Source organism: Nesoenas mayeri (assembly GCF_963082525.1).
Source record: "Nesoenas mayeri genome assembly, chromosome: 6".
NCBI classification, from domain to species: domain Eukaryota; kingdom Metazoa; phylum Chordata; class Aves; order Columbiformes; family Columbidae; genus Nesoenas; species Nesoenas mayeri.
Window position 1 is genome coordinate 37551034 of NC_137545.1, and position 23169 is coordinate 37574202.

A 23169-nucleotide genomic window follows, 5' to 3' on the forward strand; every position below is an offset into this window, starting at 1 on the left:
ATGTTTTGCAAACCATCAGTTACTGAGAATGGGGAAAAAATCCCTAGCATGTAACAGAGGAGGCTTTGGTTATAAGTGCCATTTCTACAGCAGAGTTAAGCTATTGTAAACCAAACATCTTGTAGTAAGGTAAAAAACTCCAGCCAAAATCTTTAAGAATTTAACAGCAACACTGAAAACATTTACATATAAACAACAGAGGAATATTTTCTAAACTTTTAACAGTCACTTGCTACAATCTAGAAGTGTTTAGTTCACATATCTATACATACAAGCACTAAAACTTTTGTGAACTAACCACTTGTCCACAGGACCCGCCTAGACAGTTTGTCATCAATACGAAAGTTTTTTTATATAAATAAGTCAATTAAACTTCACAAAAACTAAAAGAACCAATATAAAATTCCAACTGTAAATAAATCTGTACATTATGGTCAGTCTTGTTTTTCTGAAATCTTGCCCGACTTTAAAGTGTCTATTTATAAAATGATGGCAAGGAGCAGCGTTAGCTGGAATGGAAACTTGAAGACTCGGACTCTGTAGAAACAGAAGAATGTCCCCCACGTTTGCTTTTTGAAAGAATCTTGAGGCTTGATCCTCTGCTAACTGATGTCAAGGCATTTTGTGCTGATGTTTTGAATTTGGCGCCCAGGAATGCATACAGAATTGGATTCAGGCAACAGTGGAAGAATGCCAGGGCTTCGGTGATGGAGATCCACTTATGCACAATCGTCTCCAAGCTGCAACGATGTCTGATGACTCCTAGCAAGATGAATGTGTCGATGCTGATGCCGATATAATATGGCAGCCAGCAGGCAAAGAAGGCGAGGATGAGGATAACCGTTGTCTTCAAGGCTTTGCGTTTCTGGTGGCCTTTTGAATGTGACAGCTTAGATATTATAATACAGTAGCAAGTCAGGATTATTAGACCAGGCAAGACAAGTCCTACCAAGATATGCTGAAATCTGAAAGAAATCAGCCAGTTCTCATGAGGATACATGCGATCGCATAGATACTTTCCTTCCACTTCACTAGTACTGGCAAAAATTATGTCAGGCACTGTCAGAAGCACAGCTGGTAGCCACACACCCACATACACCACCTTCTCAGCCAACAGCTTTCGTGGTCGCTGGCTGTTGGTGGCATGGACTATTGCCAGGTAGCGATCTAAACTTATAAAGGCCAAAATCAAGACACTGCTATAGAGGTTGACTGTGTAAATGACATGAACTGCCTTACACAGAACATTCCCGAAGTACCAGCTTATGGCCGCATCCACAGACCAGAATGGCAAGGTGATGACGAAAAGGAGGTCAGCCACAGAGAGGTGCAGCCTGTATTTATCTGTCATGCTCCTTTGTTTCTTCTGGTAGCCCATAACAACAATAACCAATCCATTGCCGATTATTCCCGTCAGGAAGATGATGGAGTAGATTGTTGGCAAGAAGATCCGGTTGAAATCAGCATTCTCATGCTGAAAGCATGGCTCTCCGTAGTCTCCATAGTCACCTGAACCAACCTCATCTGTGCCATTATCAGAAAATTCAATGGTGAACCCAGAGGACAGCTAAAAGGAAAAAAAAATTTAGAGGTTAGCTTTGCTACAAAAACTCACTCAATATGTCAGTATGTTAAGAGTTGCCTGAACAGTCTCCATCATCATTAATAGGCAAATGTTTTGAAAACCAGATGAACAAATACAATTTATATATATATATATGATGCAGCAAATAAGAACAAGTTAAAAATTTCCTTTGTCTTTAAGGACTAAGGTCTTGTAAGGAAGGCCAGGGGATGAAAGGGAAAAGAACAATAATGGCTACTCCCAGAAATATTGTTGGTTCTGGACACTGCACTGCTCTAATGTAGATGCGTACTACAGATGGAGGAGCCCTGAAGTGCTGGATGCAAGAGGTTAGTCTGGACAGAATGTTACCCATGACATTTAACTCTTACAACAGAGAGCTATTACAAAAAAAAAAAAAAAAAGAAAAAAGCTTAGATGGTAATACTGCTGCCTCAAAGTCCCTTCTCATTAGCTGGATGGGGTCAAGGAGAAACGGAGAAGGTACCCTCGGTACCCTCGGCTGATGTAATAAAGGATAAATAATAGCAAGAATTCCCTGCTGAGAAGCAACTGACAGCTCCACACACAGAGACAGGGGGAAAAAGCCGTAAAGCCCATAAAGAAAAGAAAGGAAGAGGTGACCTTAAGCAGAGGAACTCATACCCCATGGAGGGTCATCACGACCAGCCACGTTCCCTGCCTTTGTTCCCCACCCGCTGCGGTGGCGGGGCAGGGGTGACGCTGGCTGGTGCTGGGCTGAGCCAGACTGCGAACCAAGTGCAGCAGTGGAAAAAGGAAGCGAAATTCTGGTGAGGGCATGAAAGCACATCAGGAAACCACCAACGGTTTTGGCCACCACGCTGCAAAGCAATGCAGGCGGGCGAGTGCCACCTGGCCTTGTACAGCTCCTCGGGTTTTCAGATTTTAGTTTTCATGCCCCGTGTACCATGAACCCCTGACCCTCGCGCGGGACGCGCCCCGAGGATCCCGCAGCACTTCACACAGGGATGCACCAGCCCCGGGAGGGCATTGACTGCGGATTAAAGTTGGAACTTGCCAGAGATCTCCAGTTTGCTCCTCACTACTCTCAAAAGCCCGTGGCAGAAGAGCGGGCTCTGCATGGGGACACCGCTCGGCCGGAGAGGCCGGCTGGGCGCTGCCGCCGCTCCCCGGCACACCGATAGCCCTGGGTGAGAGGGGGCGCCGGGGCTCAGGGATGCCATCCCTGGCGTCACATCACTCCCAAACTTCTTCGCTTGTGCCCCCCTCATCATTCTCGTGTCTCTAACTGCTCTACCGGCGTTTTCCATCCACAAAGGCGCCACATGTCACTGCAACTGACGGCTAAGCAGCAAAGCCCGAGGAAAGAAGCAGGAGTCCAGCAGCGGCTGCAGCTCTAGCAGGGTCCGTAGCGCTGCAGCCAGGCACAGCAGCAGCAAGAGGCCAGGGCTGAGCCCTGCCCGTTTGCGCCCCGCATACCCCCGCAGTTACGCGGGCTGGGAAGCCGGAGGCAGCGCGGCGCTCGGCTCCGCGACCCCCGCCTTGTCCCGGCCCCGCTCTCCCCGCAGCTCGGGGCGATCCCTCCCCGCCGACACCCGCTCTTTCCGCCGAGAGCATCTTTGTTTGCAAACAGCGCGCACATGGGCGACCACTGCGGGGAGCCGGGGCTGTCGTGCCCCTGCCGCGGAGCAGCGGCGTCGAGCAGCTAGCGCGGCCCCGCCGCCGGCGCAGCTCCCGGCACTTACATCCAGGCCGTCAAGGCTGTTGTCCATGCTCTGAGCCATCTAACGGTCCTGGGCTCTCAAGTTGTTGTTGCCGCCGCGCCTCTGCCAGCACCGTCACTCGCAGCTGCACCAAACACCCGCCCCAGCTCTTCTGGCGGGACGCGGCTCTTATAAGTTCCCCCGCTGCCCCCCCGCCCCCGGGGCAGCCCGCGAATGGCTCCTCCCCGGCGGGTGTCACCGCGGCCCCGGGCGGGCGCCTCGGACCGCCCTTTGTCTGTAGCGCCAGGGCTTGGGAACTGCACTTGCCCCAAACGCCCGCGGGGGCGTTGCTCCTCACAGGGGTATTTGCCACCCTCTCATTGATGTGTTCATACAATTGGGTTTTTGAATTTCCCCTCAAAAATTCTTTGAAGTGTGTTGTCGGGCCCCGTGTTGCCATGGGTACCCCAGGTGAGCTCCGGGTGAAGTCACTGGTCCAGGAATTGTGATGGACGAGGAAAAGGAGAGGTCCTGCATACCCTTCAACATACAGTCAACTCAGTCCCTGGAGTTGTCTCCCATCCCTACTGAGAAGAGAGGTTCCTGAGATGCAGGAATTAAGGGCATGGTCCTTCCTGAGGGATGAGAGGTTCTGCAGACCCAGCCGAGTGGGCTGCCAGTTGCCTGCTGAACTCCTCAGCTGTCTGTGGTCTGGGTGAGAAGTCTAACAAGGAGCTGCAGGTGCTTTGCCAGCATGTCTGAGATATGATGATGGTTCCAAAAAGCTTTGGAACATTACAAGGAAACAATATAAATCAGGAAGAAAAGAAAACATTGTCATAATAACGGTGCTGCCAACTTCATTTAAAACCATGGGTTTTCATGCTTAGTATCTTGTAATCTAAAAATAGCAGACAGTGAGCTCTTTATTTGCCCATTAATATCAGGAATGCTGCTTGGCTTTTTCTTTAGTCTTAAGGGTGAATATCTTTGGTAATGATCTGTTTCCAGTAGTTGGATAATCTGAAGGAAAAAAAAAAACACAAGGAAATAGTATACCTAAAATCATAAAATAGGTTTACAAGGGAAAACCAGAACAAATATAAAGTAAAAAACCAAAAACAATCAAACAAACAACCAAACCAAACCAAACTCCAGAATAATGGATTTTATTTCAAGTTGTCTCTGGGGTTGCAGTACCGTTGATATGCAGTTTATTTGCAGAACAGATTTTTATTAGAATAGCATGTTGTCATTCCCCCCCAGTCTCGCTACTCACACCATAGTGAGTAACTACGTTGGGAATAATTTATCTAGTTATATGGATTTACTCCCTAGAGTTGGAATTTGAACAGGAAAGAAGAAGAGGGGAGAAGGGCATTCTTTATGTAATAAAAATATGCTCAAATTATCCTGGTAGCCTCAAGGGATGAATACAATGAAAGTCTGACTGAAGTTTTATTCTTAAATGTCCATATTACCACTTTACATGCTTCAAGTTTGCCGCCAGTTTTAGACACAGGTTCCAGGTATTTGACAAGAGTCACTCTCTTACTCTTCCCCTAAAAACTTCCCCTTCTCATGCCCTATGGTGAGTGTGAGTTTAGTTATGATTAATAACACTGATTATCTTCCTTTCTGTTAAAAACATGGCATGTAAGATATGTGACTGTGTACTTTAACTACATTGTAATTTCATTGTAATTCATATTTTGTCAGCAGGTCTAGACTATCACATAGAAGTTGCATTAAAATCCAACTTTAAGCAATAATAACTCAGGAATTAGCAGTCTTCAGAAAATTCAGTTCTGCTTTGAGTTTATATAAAAAAAAAATAAAATTGAGAGGGATACCATGCTAGAATTCTAGAGAAATAAAAATCTTCTACTAAATCCCCATTTTTAGATAGTAAGACGAGCCATACATTGCCATCATTCTACTCTGCTGCACTGCTTTAAAAGCAAGTGTGACAAAATTGTAATTATTGCTATTCATTCCATATTTTCCATGGAACCTGTGATATGTTCACTACTTTCTAGACATACAAACAGGAAAATACATGCCCCAAGTAACCTGCAGCCCATCATTAGATGACCGGGCAGATAAATGAACAGATGAGGGATTTTTATATATGGATGAGTAGTATCATGTGCATATAATCATTTTTCACTCTATCACTTATGGAGGATGCCCAGCTCATGGCACCAGCAGTTGCTGTGCAGTTTGCAGCAATGGGATGCTGCTTGGAAGGCTCCCCAGCCTACTGAACTTGCAAACATGCAAACTGAATTTTCAGAAATATGCATATTGAACAGGTGCTAAAAAACTAATCAGGACATGGAGCTCCATATAGGGGAGATGAACCCTCAGGGAAAATTGGATCCTTCCTTGCCAGAAATTCATATGGGTGGCAGATGTATTTTTATGGAGAACATATTCTCATCTCAGAGCGGCATAGAAGATTAATCATTGCTCTTTCTCTATGCATGCAGTGCAGGACATTAAAATATTCTTGTAGTGCAGGTGAGTTGTGGCAATGGCTGCAGATGAGCAAAATAATATATATATATGTACATGAACTCTGGAGCTATTTGACAAGTTTGAGAGTTGGTGGTTATTTATTGGGGTGGATAGCGTGGAGTGCATTGACATGTGGGGTATTAACGCACGGAAATGCAAGGATAATTACAGCCCAAGTAGGCAAATGCTATCACGCTTCTGTTTTACTGTGTGGATAGACCTGTGATAGCAAAGCACATCATATGAGAACTGATTTTGTTAATTAGTGGGATATGGGACAGGTACTCAGTTATTTGTGTTACCAGATAACATAAGAAATTTGGAACTGAGGAATGGTCTAGTTCCATGGATTAGCCCTGAAGCATAGTAGTGCTGAGTGGTGAGAAATTTGGGGATTGATACCCTATCTGATGAGATGTCACTGAGACGTGTTTGGCTGGAGGTCCTCTAAAACTATCATTCACACTGCTGTTTTGTTATCTATGATCTCTTTTGTTTCCTCTATCAGAAAAGCCATGTGAAAACTTCCTTTGTTGCACGGAGGACCATCGAGGGCAAGTTAATGATTTCCAAAGTGATAAAAGAAGGGAGCTGTTTCTGCAGAGCATGTAATTCAGAGTTAGCTACAAATCTTCTTAAGACAGAGCTAGCAAAAGGCAATTTCCAAGCTTATGTTTTGCATTACGTGTTCTCCTGGTCACAGAACTACTGTGAAAATCAGACTCTTCCTGATCCATGTAATACACATTTTTGTTACGAAAAACTTGTCCTCTGAGATTCAAAATCCTATGTGTTGTTAAACAGTTATGCTAACAATACAATCCCTCGGGTTGTGAATCATTAACCTAGTTTTGTCTTCTAAAAAGAGACATAAGTGCTGGTCATTCAAGAGCAAAGTAATTTCTAATAAACCTTTCTAATAGGAAAAATACACTTCTACCACAGAAGCAGAAAAATAAATTGCCTTTTATTTAACTATGTTGAATGACAGACTTAATCTCAAGGCTTCACAAGTGTCTTTAACAAAGTAAACTTCTAGCTAATAAAAGTTTGATGGCACCTTTGTCTGTGGGCAACAGCCAACACAAAGGAGATATGAGCCCTGGTTTATGTAATCTATTAATACCATTGTAGTGTATTAATTCCAATGATGTATTAATAAACTATTCCTTATTTTTCAGCATTAATGGAGCTATCCTTTCAGTACACGCCAATGATTGTGTCTTAAAAACAAATAACCAGCAATATGACTGAAATTACTGTACTATATAATAGGGAGTGAACAATTTTCAAATATTCACTGATTTTCTCTCTATATGTCAATCCCTGTACTGGAAGGCTTCTGAAAGTGGGGGCAGTATCTTCTGAAAAAATAATAGAAACTGTGCTCAAGGTTTGGAAAACATTAACTTTGAGTAGTGAATTTTTCTATTCCAAAAATAAATTCCAGGGATCTGCTGTTGCAGACTTGCTTGCCACTAGATGAAAAGTGTTTTCCTCATAAAACTCAAACGTTCATTACCATATATAGGATTGACTTCATGACAAACGGGTCTTCAAATACCCTGAAGTTGTATGCATAGAGAGGAGAAGGATATACTCTGCCTTTTCCATCTTATCTTTCTGTTGAAGTGGGAAAGGTATCAATCTTACGCCTGTTAGAATGGTTACAAGCGATTTGTGGAGTTGGGTTTCAGTTAATGGCTTTGCTCTTGGTTCTCAAAGCTCTCTGTCTCCATTTCTTTCTGTCTGTGCTGCAGTGGAACAAGCTACCAACTGTTACCCTGATCCTGGAAGGAGCATGTCTGCCCACCTTACGGACAGGGTGCCACCTAAAGTTACTCATGGGAAAGCAGAAAGACAAAATCTGCAAAGGAGCAGGACATATCTTTCAATTGCTAGCATGTTGCATTACTACAGGAACAAGTCTCTCTATATAAGGAATGATATTTGAATATCAGAACAAAATTAAAGGAAAAGCCTTACATCAGCACAAGGCAATAAGAACGTTATCGGTACTGTTATGAAAGACAGATTTCTTTATGGTTGCTTGCTTTTAACAAGGAGAATTTATATTGTTTCCTTTAAGTCTCGCTACAAGGCCAAGATGTCTAAAGTCAGCACAGAAAAGTCAGCAGGAAAAAAAAGTGCTGTCCTCTAAAAGGAATCATAGTCACTCTTGTGTTTTAATCCCACCTCCATCTGTGGCCTGCAGCAAATCACTTAACCCTTCTGACTGTGTTCACCCAACTGTAAAATGGGGATAACAATACCTACTTACCTACCTCAGAGGAGAGTTGTAGGGATTAATTGGTTGATGTTTGCAAGGCACTTTGAAGACAGAAAGTGCTTATTTTAGAGCCTGTCGAAATTATTGGTGACACTGATCAGCTAAAATTCAAAGGGGACCAAACTCATTAAGGTTCTGATCTTCTTCCTCCATTTGGCTATGTTTATGGGTTAGCAAATCTCACTGCATGTGGACCGTTTATTGTTTGTTTGGAAGCAGAGTAGACTAAAAAGATGCTTTGAACAACTTTGTTAATCCTTTCAACAAACATGTCTTCATTTGCATATCACTCAAGCTGAAGGTTTTATCTTTGATGGTTATATAGCAGAATACTTCTGCAGACATGCTGAAGTGTTTTTTGTTTTCCAGAGTCGCAGTCAGATCAGAATTATGAAAACAAACAAAAACCTACCTAACTATATCACAAATAATATCTTTACTATAACCTGGTAGGATTTTGGCTTTCATAGCATTCAAATAAATTTCTGTTTAGTTAGGAGATGTGTTCCTTACAATGGTTTTTTATACTGTAAAATTCCATTACAAAGTATCGCAGTTCAGTTTGGATTACTAAGGACAGGATTTGCTTCTGTGTACCATACTAACAGTATGCTGTATTCCTGTCAGCGTAGGGATAAAGTCAGACACTCTAGTTCAGATATTCATGTATACATGTGTGCAGTTTCACAATCTCATGATTTCGTATCGCTGTAGGGATACAGTTACATGTGGGACTGTGTGTTGCTTCTCCTACTAGTGTAAACACAACATAGCTACTTGGACACTACTAGACCAAACAGGGCCCTGAGTGACCTGGTCTAGCTTTGAATCCAGAGGTTCCTTCCACCCTGAGTTATTCTGAGAGTCAAACTAGGTCCACCAGACCATGTGCTCATACCTCTGCTGCCAGCAATGCCCAGAGTTACCCGGATCAAAATACATCCACTTAGGTTTATGTACATTAAGCCTGTTTGCTCTACACAATGGAAAGTGCATTTTGATGTTGTGTTTCTGCCCTGCCAGTTTTTGATCAATCTTGTGTTGAAATGATGTCCATGGAACTGTGTGCTTGGGATGTAGCAAAGTGTTCTAGCATGTGTCATGTTTTTTTTATTGTTTTCACACATTTCTTCTAATTCCTTTCTTGGGATGTGGTAGTAGGTATTGATTTTTCATATGTTGTGAGATTCTGAGCTTGCTGAAATAATTTCTTTAGATCATTTTCCCACTTGTTTTGTGTCTAAAAAGTGGCACTGAAAACAGAGTAGGAGCAACAGCTCTTCCTGTTTAGCTCAGTTTAGCAGCCTGGCGCTCACAAATGTTTTAGTTTTATTGCAGCAGCTTTGAAGTAAAGTCTATACATACGGGTGCTGAGCCTCAGCTTGTATACTTGTTTTTGAATCTGCATGCCAGGGATTGCTCCTGTCTCTGCTTCCTCTCAACATTGGTGACTGGATCTGTTGTTCAGCAAGTAGGGAGGTCACCCAAATTCAGTGATGTGCATTCCCGTCATTTCTTTCTTTTGGATCTCTCGTCCCACTGTTTCCTTGAAAATTCACTTTAGAATTCCATTTTTAATACTGGCAGCCAGGTTTGCCATATGCCATTGAGATATGGCCTTTTTTCTATCAGGAGGTGCAGGAGTTAAGGCTGGGTTTATGTTTTTTGAGTCAGCGCTTCCTACTTAGGTAATAAAATTGACAGCATTTACTCAGTAACTGTCCATCAGTTTGATGCCTGTTGAAAACATGATCCAACATTTCTAAAATGACAAAACATCTCCATTAAATGTTGCCAGATTTTCAGTGCTGCAGTCAAACCCTCTATATACAGTACTTGCTTAAATACCATGAGTAAATTACACGTATGCAGCCTGCTATATCCATTTATTTATAGTTAAATAAAAGGCTGTAGATAAAGAGCTGTAGGAATTTTTATGGCAGGTATGTTTATTTCTCTGTTCATTAATTGCCAGTAAAATTATAATGATATTGCACACTTATTATTCTGAGCTGATTGGTTATGAATAGAGATGTTTGCTTTTGCTTATTTGAAAATTTGTTAGGTAGGATTTGGGGCCTAATCTTTGTAAATAATCACTGAGGTCACACGGTATTGATTTCTTCTCAGTCATTAGGTGACCAAGCTCTACAAAAGCAGAACTGCTTGATGAAATGATTGGGATGTTGAACTTCTGTTTCTGATCTAATGGGGAGGTAAATCCAATTTTCAGTGTGTCTCTTGCTGCATAAAGCATGCTCCAGCCATGTGATATGAAGAGGTAATACTTCATAGCTGAACTTGCTAAACTTCAACTTGCTGGTTCAAATTTATTTTTAGAAAGCTGAACAGGCAACTTCGGGCAAGCTTTACGCTGAATCAGGCATCATCCACATCATTTCCATAACGGCCAGAATGAAGATTTTACAAACCTCATGGCATGTGCTCTGGCTGATTTGGCAGAGAAGTGACAGCGGGCTAATGCCTGATCCAGAGCAGATCTGCACAGTTGGGTGATTCAGCAACCATCTGTTAGGAGGAACTGTGGAACCCTCACCCCTACAAGAGAAGATGAGGCAGAATCCTTAAGGAGCATAAAGAATAGAAGATAAGCATCCTGGAAAATAAAGAACATTAAAAATCTCTGCCTGCTTTTTCCTTTGCACAAGAAGGAGAGCTGCATTTGGCTTGTACAAGGACCTTAAGAAATAGCTATGTTCCTCCCCGTCAGGGAGAGAGGAACTTGCCATCCAAATTCAGTTCACTTTTATTTTTTCACTGTCTCACCAGATTATTGCACACATACGAGAAACATCTAGAAAATTAGCTGTCATGAATATTTGTTCATGTGCGCATGTTTTTTCACGCTTCAGTATACCTGGTTATGCATCAGCATACATTTAAATAAAATCTTCCCCAAACATACACATAAACAGGGAACAGGTGAGTGAAGAAGTAAGAAAAAGTACCATTCAAGCAAACTGTCATCTGTATTTAACTCTATCATGACCATGCAAGCTATAGCTGAACAGAAGTACGGGGAGTGGAGAAGCTTCAATACTGAGCAGTGATGGTTCCAATTTAGCTTAATTTACACTTGAAGCTTTTTCCATGAAAAATTGTAGCCTACGATCCTGTTCCTTCATTCATGAGTTCAGTGAAACTGAACATGGGAAGACAGATTTTAGTCTTGAAATACTCACTTTAGAAATGAATTTGTTATTCTAGGAATTTACCATGATTTTAAGTAGATGGATCTATATTTCTGAGGTTATTTTTCAGTACTGAGTGAATACTGTGAAAAACATACAAGAGGGGAATTCTAAAAATATTTCTAGGTTACAGTCTGTGTTCAGGACGGTCTGTACGAAGTGTTATTTTATCTTTTTTTTTTTTTAACTTATAAAAACAGGAAGAAGCCTTACTGCTTCTGAGGACCCTGAAAAATGTTTCTACCTGTCTTTTTCTAGAAAGATCTCTTCAGGTGCCAAGCAAGGCTCACTGTAACCATGGATACTTCTACTCCATTCTCCCCTTGGGTTTCTGTGAAAAACTTGGTAAGATGCCCAGTTTAAACCACATTATGTGTTAGGTAATCATAGGCTCACTCTGTTCTTGGGTATTGTGGTTTTAAGTTTTCAACGGTTGCTCTGTGGTTTGAAAGCTGTGTTTTTTATTCCCTCTTCTTTTCTAAGCAAAGAAGATGTTAAAGCAAAGTTGCTTGATAATGATTATTCCACCAAAATGAAGTCTTTTGGGAAGGATTGATTGTTGTGCGGTTTAAAAACGAAACCAATCTACGAAACCACTTTAGCATCATGTTCAATGCAAAATATGTAACATTTTACTGAATTTGGAAAGAGGCTATTCCATTCTTGGAATTTGTCAAAATGCATTTAATATTTAGAAAATACTTGATCCGTTTTTAACTTAACATCATAAGTAAGTCTCAGAAAGATTTCAAAATGTATCTTAGTGAGAAATGGAATGCTTATTTTCCATGAAGTAGCCTGTCAATCTTCCTCTGCTGCTTTGATATAGATCTACAAAGGATCTGAGTCTAGCTGAAGCAGCAGTGTAATTCAGCTGAGGGGAGGAACTAATTACAGATTTTTCTCACCTTTCAAAAACATTTGAGATGTTGAATAAGTAGACAAAGGTGAACATACCTAATATGAATGAGTATGAATGAGTATATAGAAATGGAAACTGCCGTATTGCCTGTGGAAGCAAAGCTCAAGAAGTGCCATGCGATCAGATCAGAAGAACCATATCAGCTCCATCAGATTCTGAAAGAAGGATGAGAAATTAGAAGTCTTGAAACAGTTTGTTTTTAATAAATCTGTCAAAACCAGGACAAAGTCAGGTGACTATTGAATGGCAAATGCACAGCCTACATTTAAAATGAATAATATGGGCTACTGTCGCTTTAGTTGTCTTATTAGTATGCAAAGCTTAAGAACAACCTCTAGTGGGAAGAATATTTAAAAGTGTGGAAATAAATTGAAAACAGAGCAAAAAGGAAGTTGAATTTATAAAGGTATATTGTAGTAGGACTACTTAATAGCATTCACTGAGAATGAATTTTTTAGGCAAATAAATTTGAGTTGATTCCACTTGTCTGGACTTTAGTAAAGCAGTGCATATGATGCCATTTGAGCGTTGATGAGCTTAGTTTGTTGAGCTATACTCTGTGGGAATTAATACAATATATCTAATGTGAATGAGGAAGTTTGTAAAGGGAAATAACAATGATGACACTGAAAGGGAAATAGTAGGCTGCAGGAAGGCAACCAGTAGAGCTCTTCAATGTTCATTGTTGGAACCAGTTACACTTACTATTTTGCATTAGATTTCTGACAGAAAGTAGTGATCTACTGAAATTCACTACCAGTAGAAAATGAGGTGTCACTGTTGAAACCAGGATATCCTTGGACATGGGATATCAGAGAAAAACATAAATATATTAGCCAATTGCAGGATGAGTCTGAATTTCTCAAATACAGCTGAGAAAGAGATGTCTTTGCTTGCTGAATGTATCACGTAGGGTATACTGAAGGGAGAAAGAAGTACTGCTGCTGCCATACTGAGCACTGTAAAGGTGTCTTCTGAAATAAGTTTTACAATTCTTAACAAGAGAAATGAATTCAAATGGAATAGGTGCAGAAATGGATGACTGGGGTGAAGTGTGGAATGGAGAACTGCTCCTTCAAGAAAGAAATACTTGGACCAGTACTAGCACACAAACAACTGGATGTAATACCACGATAAATACACATCATAAAAAATGAAAAAAAATTAACTGTCAGAGAATTTTAAGCAATTGACTGCTTTGACAGATTTGTTGGGACTTGTCAACCCTAGTTGAGTCTCCCTATCCTAGGTTCTGAACTGAAATTCTGTTCCTTTGATAGCTGCAATGTCTGTGAAAGTTAAAATATCACATACCTGATGATCACAGAATCTAAGCATTTGTGTAACTTTTATGCTATGCATTTTTGTTAAATTTGAAAGAGTTTATGTCCCTTTCTTTAGGATTTCAGTTGCTATTAGGGTAGCAAGATCAGTTTTATGTGAGATGGAAATAACTGCTGAGAAAGTACTCTTCTGGTGCCTAAAGACAAAGTAGTATTGAGTACTTCATAAAATCCTGATTTTAGTCCAGGAGAGAAGCAATTTTCAGCCACAAATGCAGGTTTTAGTGCCCAAGCCATTAATCTATGCCTGAGCTAGTGAGCAAGTCTCTGTTGACCAATACAACTGTACTGCTTGTATCAAGTGTAGGTATGTGTACCTTGAAATATAGATCTTAGAGTAGCATATAAAATCAGTCATGTTCTGTACCGCTGTTTATCACAAAAACACAATCATAATAATTAATTCAGTATATCCTGACTGTATAAGAACCACTGTTGTAGAGAAGATTCAAAAACAGCTGGTCATAACCAAAGTGTCAGTCTTTGAATAATAGTTAAACACAAACAGTTCAAATCTTATGAACAAAGAGACAGAAGAGCCTTTTCATCATCTGTCTGTCTTATTGCCAATGAAAGGTGGTTTCCTATAAGAACAGTAGCAATCAAGGACAAGAAGAGGCAAGTAAAAGCAAAATGTAAAGATCCAGAGCCAGAATCTAGTGTTTGAGAGGAGGTTGGTGGCTGACATGATAAAAGCAAAATTTAATTGTGTTCTTAGACTTTGATTTTTAAGTTAGTACCCCACTGAGGGAAAGGCTTCAGCCTAAGCAGCAAATACTTTGGGTGCATTGTGTTAGATATTAGGGAATACAACAAAAATCACAAATCCATTGGAAAGTTGGTTCTGTGAATTATTGGAACAGTAGCTTGGATGGTGCCAGAATATGTCTTTTTATATTAAATTCTTTGTAGAATTTGAGTGTGCATTTGTGTCTGTTCCTATAAATCAGATGTACACAATTAAATAGAAGTAATGTAATAAAGAACAGCAGGTTGTCTCTACTTCTAGATAATGTCTAGTTGATTTCAAAGCAAAACTTGTGCAACTTCTTACATTCCAGTCAGGGACAGATGGACAAGAAACAGCAGTGAGTGTTTAATTGGCCTCATGCCCATTCTTTGTTCTGAAGTCCCTGAAAAGACTCTTAGTTCTAGGTAACAAAACACTGATAAGTCTGCCTGTGATTCTTTGTAATATTCATTACCTTGAAACTACTTTCCATACAGCTAAATTCCTTCTCAGAGAGATAGCTTGTGAGCAAGGCCCACAGAATAAAACTGAAAAGGCAGTTAACTTAGTGGTAAAGGATAAAAGGGAAGTATGTAAACGTAAGACTGTATATACAGTGCTTGTACATGTAGTAATGAAATAAATTCCTATGTACAATCATCCCAGTATAACTTGTCCAACAGAAAATAACATACATGAAATGACAGAAGGATCAATATCAGCTCAATTATTTACTTGCAAGTCCTAGTAACAGAAACGTAATGTCTCTAGGAGCTGGTCTGACTTACGCATCTGGCTTTTCAAAAAACCAGTGTGGTGAATTACGAAAGGAGCAGGAAGCCGAGCACAGGCTGGATCCTGGTGTTGTTCTCAGGGTGGAGAAATCACCTTCAAGTTAACGGCTTTGTATTTGTGGAATGAAGGCTGCTTTGGGAAAAGTTAGGTCAAACAGTGAAGAGAGTGGGGAGTAGCAAAGAAGGAAAGATGAACAATAAGTTAGAAGAAGCAAACAAATAGGAACAGAGACAGTAGGGCCATTGAGGGACAAGAGCATGAAAAGATGTTGACAGATGAAGTTGGTAGTCCCTCTTTTTTATTTTTAGTTGTCACAAAAACATAGAAAAGCAACCTCATCCTGGTGGATAGGAAGAGGTGAAGATTTCTCAGTCAAGGAGCAGGTCTGTTTGAATTGCTGCAGGCTGAGCAGAATGACAAATGGAGACACAGAGGAAAATGGGAGCCTTAGGGGAAATTTGTCCTAGCTCAGGAAGGACAGTGATAGCACCAGATTCACAGAGGCTTATTTGTCATCCAAGGAAAAAAGACAAGAGAAAGCAGAGAAAATAATGGACTTACTTAAACTTTATTTCTGTGAGAAATATATTGAATACAAATAGACAGACGCAAAGTTCTTTAATAATACATGTTGGTGCATTTGTGCCTGTGCCTGCTCTAAAAAGAAAGGAATGTAATGCTTGTGAAAGTATAAGACTGGGGGGGCTTTCAAGTAGAGCACAATGAGTAGAAGTCAAATATGGATCATATTATAATCTCTATTTCTTGCTGTTAATTAGCAAATCTCTTTTTTGTCCACCATGTTATTATTAAACATTTAACATGTATTTTATCTCTATCAAACAGCAATTTTCGTTCTACTACTATTAAACAGGAAACCTTTGTGGATTATTCCTCTGTTTTCTTGCAAGCATGTGCAATTACACGTACATACATACATACATACATACACACGTTCTCTGCCCTTTGAACTGTGAAATGGTGCAGAGGGGACAGATCTCTTTTTAACTGTATCAGTGGACAACCTGTAATGTATTCCCCACTGAACCACATGATAAAGATCCTCCAAGGACCAAAATAATCACCACAAGAGCTCACCAAAATAGCATTTTATCTGGTCTGATTACAGGAATTCCATAGATGGAGGGCTCTATTTTTTGTAAAGTAGTGCTATAATAGCCCCGAGGGTCCCACCAGTCTCATTCCTAACCATGAGGACCCACCTACAGAATAAAAAGAGTTTATTTAGTTCTTTCCCCGCAGTAGTCAACAGCGTGTCATTTAGGTCGAAGTGTAAGATGGGGCCACTTGTCCATTAGGAAGTGGAATGAAACCACTAATTCATTTTATGTAGACTACAAACCAGCTGCCAGACAGTAATAATTTTCAGTCAGTGCTGACCTGGAGTAGATTTAACAAGTGACCTAGAAATGAAAAGCTTGGTAGGCAACTGCAAATCCCCTGAGTTATTTGAAAAGTCATGCTTCTAAAAGAAATGTATAATTTAATAAGGGACAGACAATATGTTTTAATTAATATGGCTCTATTTTGCTGGATTGGTTTTTCTTTTCCAGTTTAGTTGATACTGTTGTTTATATCTGTAAAGAACAAATATAAAATACTTCTTAGTAAAAATAGTTATGTTATGTTTTGTAACTTTGCATTAAACTAAATGAAGTAATGAATAGGAAAGTGATACAGAATCAAACTCTTGGAGTGCATATTTGAATTTATAAAAATGAGTGAAAATGCTAAGAGTAAATGCAGTGCATTTTAAAATCAGCAAAATATTTCTTTGATTGTCCCTGTCACAGGAGGTGCTCAGGACTGAATGATGAGACTATTTAGGGCAAGGGCATGGGCAAAAATGACTGACACTGTTATGTGTTGAGCAAACCTCAATAACGGGGATAAATTATAAAACAACGGATGGCCTAGAGAAAACAGAGGAGGAGCTTATTATCTTGTAATTTTACAAGACTAAAATAAGGGGACAGTCAATGAACTTAAAATAGTGGTGACCTATTGCTCCTTTGGCCGAGGAAGCCACGCAGCTGGTGTGCCTGAGTACCGGTAGCAGGGGGAGGTCACTGGCCAGACGTGTTGCTTGTGCTGCTCCAATTTTCACATCACTGAAGCTAAAAATGTACCAAGATTCCAGAAAGAAGATGCTTATGTGAATATTGTATATATATACAGAGCTGTTACAATCAGTAATACCTGCTTCCACAGTAAAGTGTTCCAGGCAGAAAAAGGATAGATGACAATTCACTTATTTCTCTCTCTTTTTTTTTTTTAATTTTTTTTAGGGTTAATTTTCTGATGTTTTAGTTCCCTAAATTGGTTCATTGTGGAATTGGAGCCCATACAAGGGAAGGGAAGTGGTGGGATTATATGGCTAGGATTAAGACTGACATTAGTGGGGCAGCCCATTAGATCTTCTTACCAGTAATGTGAAAAGTTATTTTTAGAGTTCTTTGGAAAATATACTGGCTGGAATGGGGGGAAAAGCAAAACATTTGTCAACTGGGTGGAGGGGGGAGTTGCATTTTTTATTGCTGGCCACCATCAAGTGAAGGATACTGTGTAATATCTATTAACGTCTAATGCAGTGTGGAAATTCCCATATTTCTATTGACATAAACCACAACATTTTAATTTACCTAGAGAGGAGCTACACTCCAATCCTTGCTACATAGAACTTGTCAGTTGAGACTCCAGGGTTTTTATTAATGGCTCTACCTTTCATGCACTGGATGACTCCAGGCAAACCATTTAACCGCCACTGCCTCAGCTTAATGCTTTTAAAAAGAAGATAACAGCACGTGTACTTGAATCCAAGAAAACCTTGAATATTAGACGACCTCATATCATGTGGGTCAGGTTAGGAAATATGCGTGATAAGTTAATGTTTCTTAAGTTAGGTTGTTGGGATTTAAAAAAAAGAAATCAATGATTATTCCCCGAAGGCTGACCATGCACACCTGTTACCTCTACTAAATCAAGGTGATCCAATGTCTTATTCCATGTCTGTCATGGTATCGTCTACTCATTTTCTGAAACTGTAATGTGTATAAAATATTTTTCTTTTACTTTCAACTGGCAAGAAACTTTTAGCTGCATTATTTTGGGCTGTTTGACGGAAATATTGAGTTTTGCAGTTTTCCCCCTAGATGCTGAGGTTGTTGACCTCTATTGAAAGGGTTTGTGGGATAGCTGCTGAGCCATTTCTGTCTTCTGCACACCTAAATTTTGCTCTTGATGTTGACAGTTTCATAGTTTCGGTAGGATAGAGCTGTCATCAGGGGAAGTTGAGATCACACAGCATGAAATGGCCCCTCATTTAAAAGACACAGAAGGAGAGTTTTGGACATGGAGAACAAATAATTTAACCTAACTGAATGCCTCCGATGAGAAGAATGAGGATAACTGAACATGCAGACGATGACGGCCTTCCAGTGGTTTGCACTGGTTTGAAGATATAAAGAAATATGCTTCTGAACATCGATTACACATATAGACACAGAAAACTGGACTCCTCAGATCATTAGTCTATGAATATCTGTAGTAAATTTCTAATCAATTTGTGAAGAACAGTTCTTTTCCTGATCAAGGTAGAAAAGGTTTTACTAGCCATTAATTCATCAATAGGACATGCCACACCTTTTACTTTGGTTTGTATTTTGGTTTTAGCAACCCAGATCGAGATGTTGTTATCTGGGGTTAGAAGGCATGTTTGCCTGGACTGTGTTAACAAGCTGTGGGGGAATAAATCTGTAGCTTAGGCAGAATCCCTTTTTTTTGCGGTATATGTCCAAACTAAATGACTTCAGTATTAATAGTGCCCATCTGCAGTTGCCTGTGAAGGGAGTGACTTATCAGCTGGTCATGGAAAACTTCTAAGGTTCCTCATTGAAAAGAAACATGGGATATTCCCTCAAAAATATAGATAAATTAAAAATAATGAGGACCAAGAAACAGAGCAGGGCTTTGCAGAGTAAGGATTTTCAATTGGCATAAGTTGACACAGAAATTTAGGAGTGTATGTCAGTCATCTAGGAAAAACTGCTCTGCATAAATTTAATGCTTATTTCCCAAAAGCAGTGAGCAATCAGGGAAAGCAGTAAGAAATCTTGACTTCTCATTCGCTGACCTGAAAATTTCAACTAGTTCTGATATATTGTGATTAGTTAAGTACTGGGTATCAAAATACTTTAAATAAATATTGATTATCAAATAATATTCAAATCTTTAGGTATTTATGGTGATATTTAGAATGCTTAGTGACTACTATATACTGAAGGTATTATATTTAAACAGAGGGTACATGATCTTGGGAAACTTTCAATGCATGAATTAATTTACTCTGTAAAACTCTGTTTTACAGTTGATGATAAATTATCGTGATAGGAATAGCAATGAATTCAGAATATAGTTTAATGAACCAGACCAGGGGTTAGCATCTATGATTCTGCGGTTCTATCTCTTCTCTTAAACTCTGAAAATTAAGAAACATCAAAACAATGACTTTTGGTAATCCCCTCAAATAAGCCTTAAATTCCCCAAGTGGTTCCTTTGCTGAATTAGCTGCTCTGTGTAACAATGAGCCTTGTCCAAAGGCTCCCTGGGGCAGGAAGATGGGCAGGATGCAGCCTTGAAGCTTTGCTGGCCCAGGCAAGATTTTTTATAGCCTTGGGCTACACAGCATCAGTTAATTTGGGGAGCTGTTTAACTGCCTTTTATTTATACAATGTTCCTCTTTCTGTCTAACTGAAAGCTCTTGGCTATAGCAATTGGCATCACTGTAGCGCTTCTAAAATAACTAGAAAGCTGATATCATTGAGTCGGTGTTGCAGGTACAAGTATGGACTAATAGAATGGAAACAAAGAAGTGAAATCGAGTTTTTGAGTAATTTTCCTCCTGTTGCTATAGCTGGCCTGATTTCTTTGCAAAGCAGCATCCACCTACCACTGACTTCTCAACACTGCAGCTCCACAATAAAACCCCCTGTTCCTCCCCTTGTTCCTCTCCCACAGTCCTCCATCCTGAAAAATCCCCTCCAACTTCACATTTCATTCTGAAAGCAGAAGGAACTACACATTATACCAAAATGTTTTCTAAATGTCAAGTAATTAGCAAATGTTTCTATATTGTTCAATGGATTTTTTTGTAGAACTCAGACCCACCAATGTTTTCCTTTGTGATGTTCCCATGTTGTATCTCTCAGAGATCTGTAAGAACACACCAGAGTGTGATGTTTATAAGCATCTTTTGTAATGGAGAGTTAATTTATTTGAAAGCTCACACCGTATGTGACCGGTGACCATTTTGTGGACACTCTGCAACTCAAACACAGCAAATGACCAGTCAGGAGGGGTGGCTCATATCTTACATTTCTAACTTGAGAGATTGTAACTCAGTTTGAAAATGAGAGAACAAAGTTAAAATGGGAAAAAAACCAAATGAGTAACATATTACAAGAACATAGACATTAGATTTTATAAACATACACATGAATAAATCTGATCTTTAATATAACTTTAATCTGTTGCCTTGCTAAAAGGAGGTCTGTTGCATTCTTGAGAGCAGAGATTTGAAAGGGAGATAAAGCTGCCGTGACCAGGTTCTACTTTCCTACCCTTAACAATTGCAGACCCACAGGCCTTGCTCACCTCTAAAACTAAAACCTTAATATGGCATCACAGGAGAGGAGAAAATTCCATTAACCTGCCACAGATGGCACCCAGCTTTCTCTGGTTCATGGTAAGTAACTGTTGTTCATTGACATAATCAAAAGGTGGTTGGTGACGTCAATTGATCCCAAACCTCCTGCACATTAGTCTGGTACTTTTTCTGGTTCTTACCTCAAGGTTTTCTTATGTTTGGTTTTTGACTTCATATGAAAAATGATTTGGACCTACCCCTTGAGCTGAGTATTTTTTGGTGTAATTTATATTAAAAAAATATATATTTATTTAATCTGAACAATAGTAGAAAGAAATTCATACAATCAGTTCTCTGTCAGACAAATCCTTGTTAAAATAACTTTTCCTCTTTCCAAAAAGCTCCTTTTTTGCATCTGTTTTTCAGAGATATAAGAGGCATCTAGTCAAAACCAATCTGCTTCCTTCTGGGAACACATCCAGCTCCTTCTCCTCACTGTGTAACGCCTTCCTGCCACACTCTTACCTAAGAATGCTTTGAACCACATGACATGTCTGTATGGTCACAGCCAATATTTTGAGCTCTAGCCTCTTCTTTACTTTCATGGAGACTGCAGGAGAGGTGAATGGCTTATTTGATCCATTGCTTGGGTTCCTGCAGACTTTCATTGATTAAGAAATATCGCAAAGCTAACTAGAATAATAACTAGTGATTTCATTAACTTTGCTTGCAACCTGAATGGATTGGTACTTTATTAGAGTTCCTTCAGTGTGGTTGTAAGCAGCACACACAATCTCACACAAACCACCTGATTCCGTATCTGTGAGATAAGTCCCCAGAGATCTCAGCATCACACACAAGCAGTTGCCATGTGAATAAGAGCAGAGTAGTTCAAGTAGTTTTTATGGAGTGGGTGCTCTCCTTTAGGCTACAAGATTGTTTAGAAGGAAGTAACTCAGGTACAGAGACCTTTAATTACATGACAGTGCACTCTTAAAAACAGGTTTGGTGAGAAAACTTGCACAGCAAAGTATACAATTAATGCAAGCTCCACAAGCAATTCTTTCTTTTTTTTCCTCTTTTACATAAAAAGGAATAAATTAAATTCAAGAGATGACACTGATCCTTACACAACTGAGAACTTTTTTAAAAATTTGAGTTTTACGAAACATCTGTATACCTACAAAAGCCTTATGTTTGCACCAAATGCTCAGGGCTTTCAGACGGATGGTACAGTTTTCTATTCTGCTTCTTTTCTTGTGAAGTTATTACCATATGTTTTAAACTCAGCTTGTCTATGTGGTGGATATAGTAGAGCTTTTTGAACCATAAGTTTTCTGTTTTCTGACTTGGTAATGTTGACTTTACAACGTCAGTTTTTAACCTACACAAGGCTTTTTTGCATTTAACATTTCATTTAACATAAAATCTAGGAAGTATGGTCTTCATGTGTACAGTGCTTGAAGCTGCACTTTTTTTTTAAAGCATGTGCTCTATGAGCTATAGAATTCATGATTGCATCATTTATTGCATGCTTTGTAGCAATTATTGCATTAACAACCAGAATAGTACCTCCAGTGATGGAAGAATAATGGTGCGTTGATAGAGAATGAAATACATATTTTTTGTGTCAAGAAAATTTCAGATAGTTAGCTGTATTGCTGTTTCAGCTACAGGCAGCAAATGGGATGGTGTACAATAGTTATAGAAGCAGGTAAGTGATTTCAGATATCGCAGGCCTAACATGTAAGAACTCTCAGTACATTCCAGCAACATTTCCTATTGCAAGATTTCCAAGATTTTGATGAGAGCTCAGAACAAAAGCTGCTCTGTTTCTCCTGGGGTTTACGTCAACCAGTTGTCTTATTATTCCTGATACTTTGCCAATTATATTGTGTGCTCTGAGAAAGGGATGAAAAAGCAGCTTTTCTGCTTTAAAGAGATTTAAACTTCAAAATCTTATTACTGTGACTATTAATTGCAGAAGGGACAGGCTGAAATGTCAGCTACAGTGTACAGCAGAGGTGTTGCCGACAACATTTTTACAAGGTTCTGCATAATGATATTTCTGTACGATGACCTTAAGGTTATAGATCTTCCCATAAATTTTTGATTTTTTTCCCCTCTGAATACAGAATACAATGGTTGAGAGGATGAGATTAGAAAAAAATCCACTATGATAAGTAATCTTTACTTTCTAGATTTCTTCCATTTTCTGGCATTTTGTAAATTTTGAATGCTTGGATTTACAAACTTAGAAATTTTTAAACACATTTTTGATGCCAATATATTTAATCTGCTTGTTTGCAACGACCTGAAACATTAAGCAATGCAAAGGGTTACAGTCTGCTATACCTTAACTGTGTTCAAAGAGACTGTGCCTTGGGGACTGAAGTCCATGGAATTGCAGCTGTTTTTTTAA

At 39.5% G+C, this 23169-nt stretch overlaps 1 protein-coding gene across 1 annotated transcript; it reads right to left on the bottom strand.

Moving 5' to 3' along the window:
* Positions 1-316: 316 nt before the first annotated feature.
* CXCR4 (C-X-C motif chemokine receptor 4) lies at positions 317-3429 on the bottom strand. The gene is made up of 2 exons (XM_080347074.1): positions 3313-3429; positions 317-1567 (listed from the first exon to the last, which is right to left on the bottom strand). The coding sequence occupies exons 1-2, from the start codon at positions 3349-3351 to the stop codon at positions 506-508; spliced, it is 1101 nt and encodes a 366-aa protein (XP_080203200.1). The 5' UTR covers positions 3352-3429; the 3' UTR covers positions 317-505.
* Between the last annotated feature and the right edge of the window lie 19740 nt (positions 3430-23169).

Coding starts and splice junctions, on each gene's coding strand:
- CXCR4 (XM_080347074.1), bottom strand. CDS start 3,351: ATGGCTCAGAGCATGGACAACAGCCTTGACGGCCTGGAT. Junction 1,568..3,312: donor ACAGCCTTGACGGCCTGGAT/GTAAGTGCCGGG, acceptor TTTTCCTTTTAG/CTGTCCTCTGGGTTCACCAT.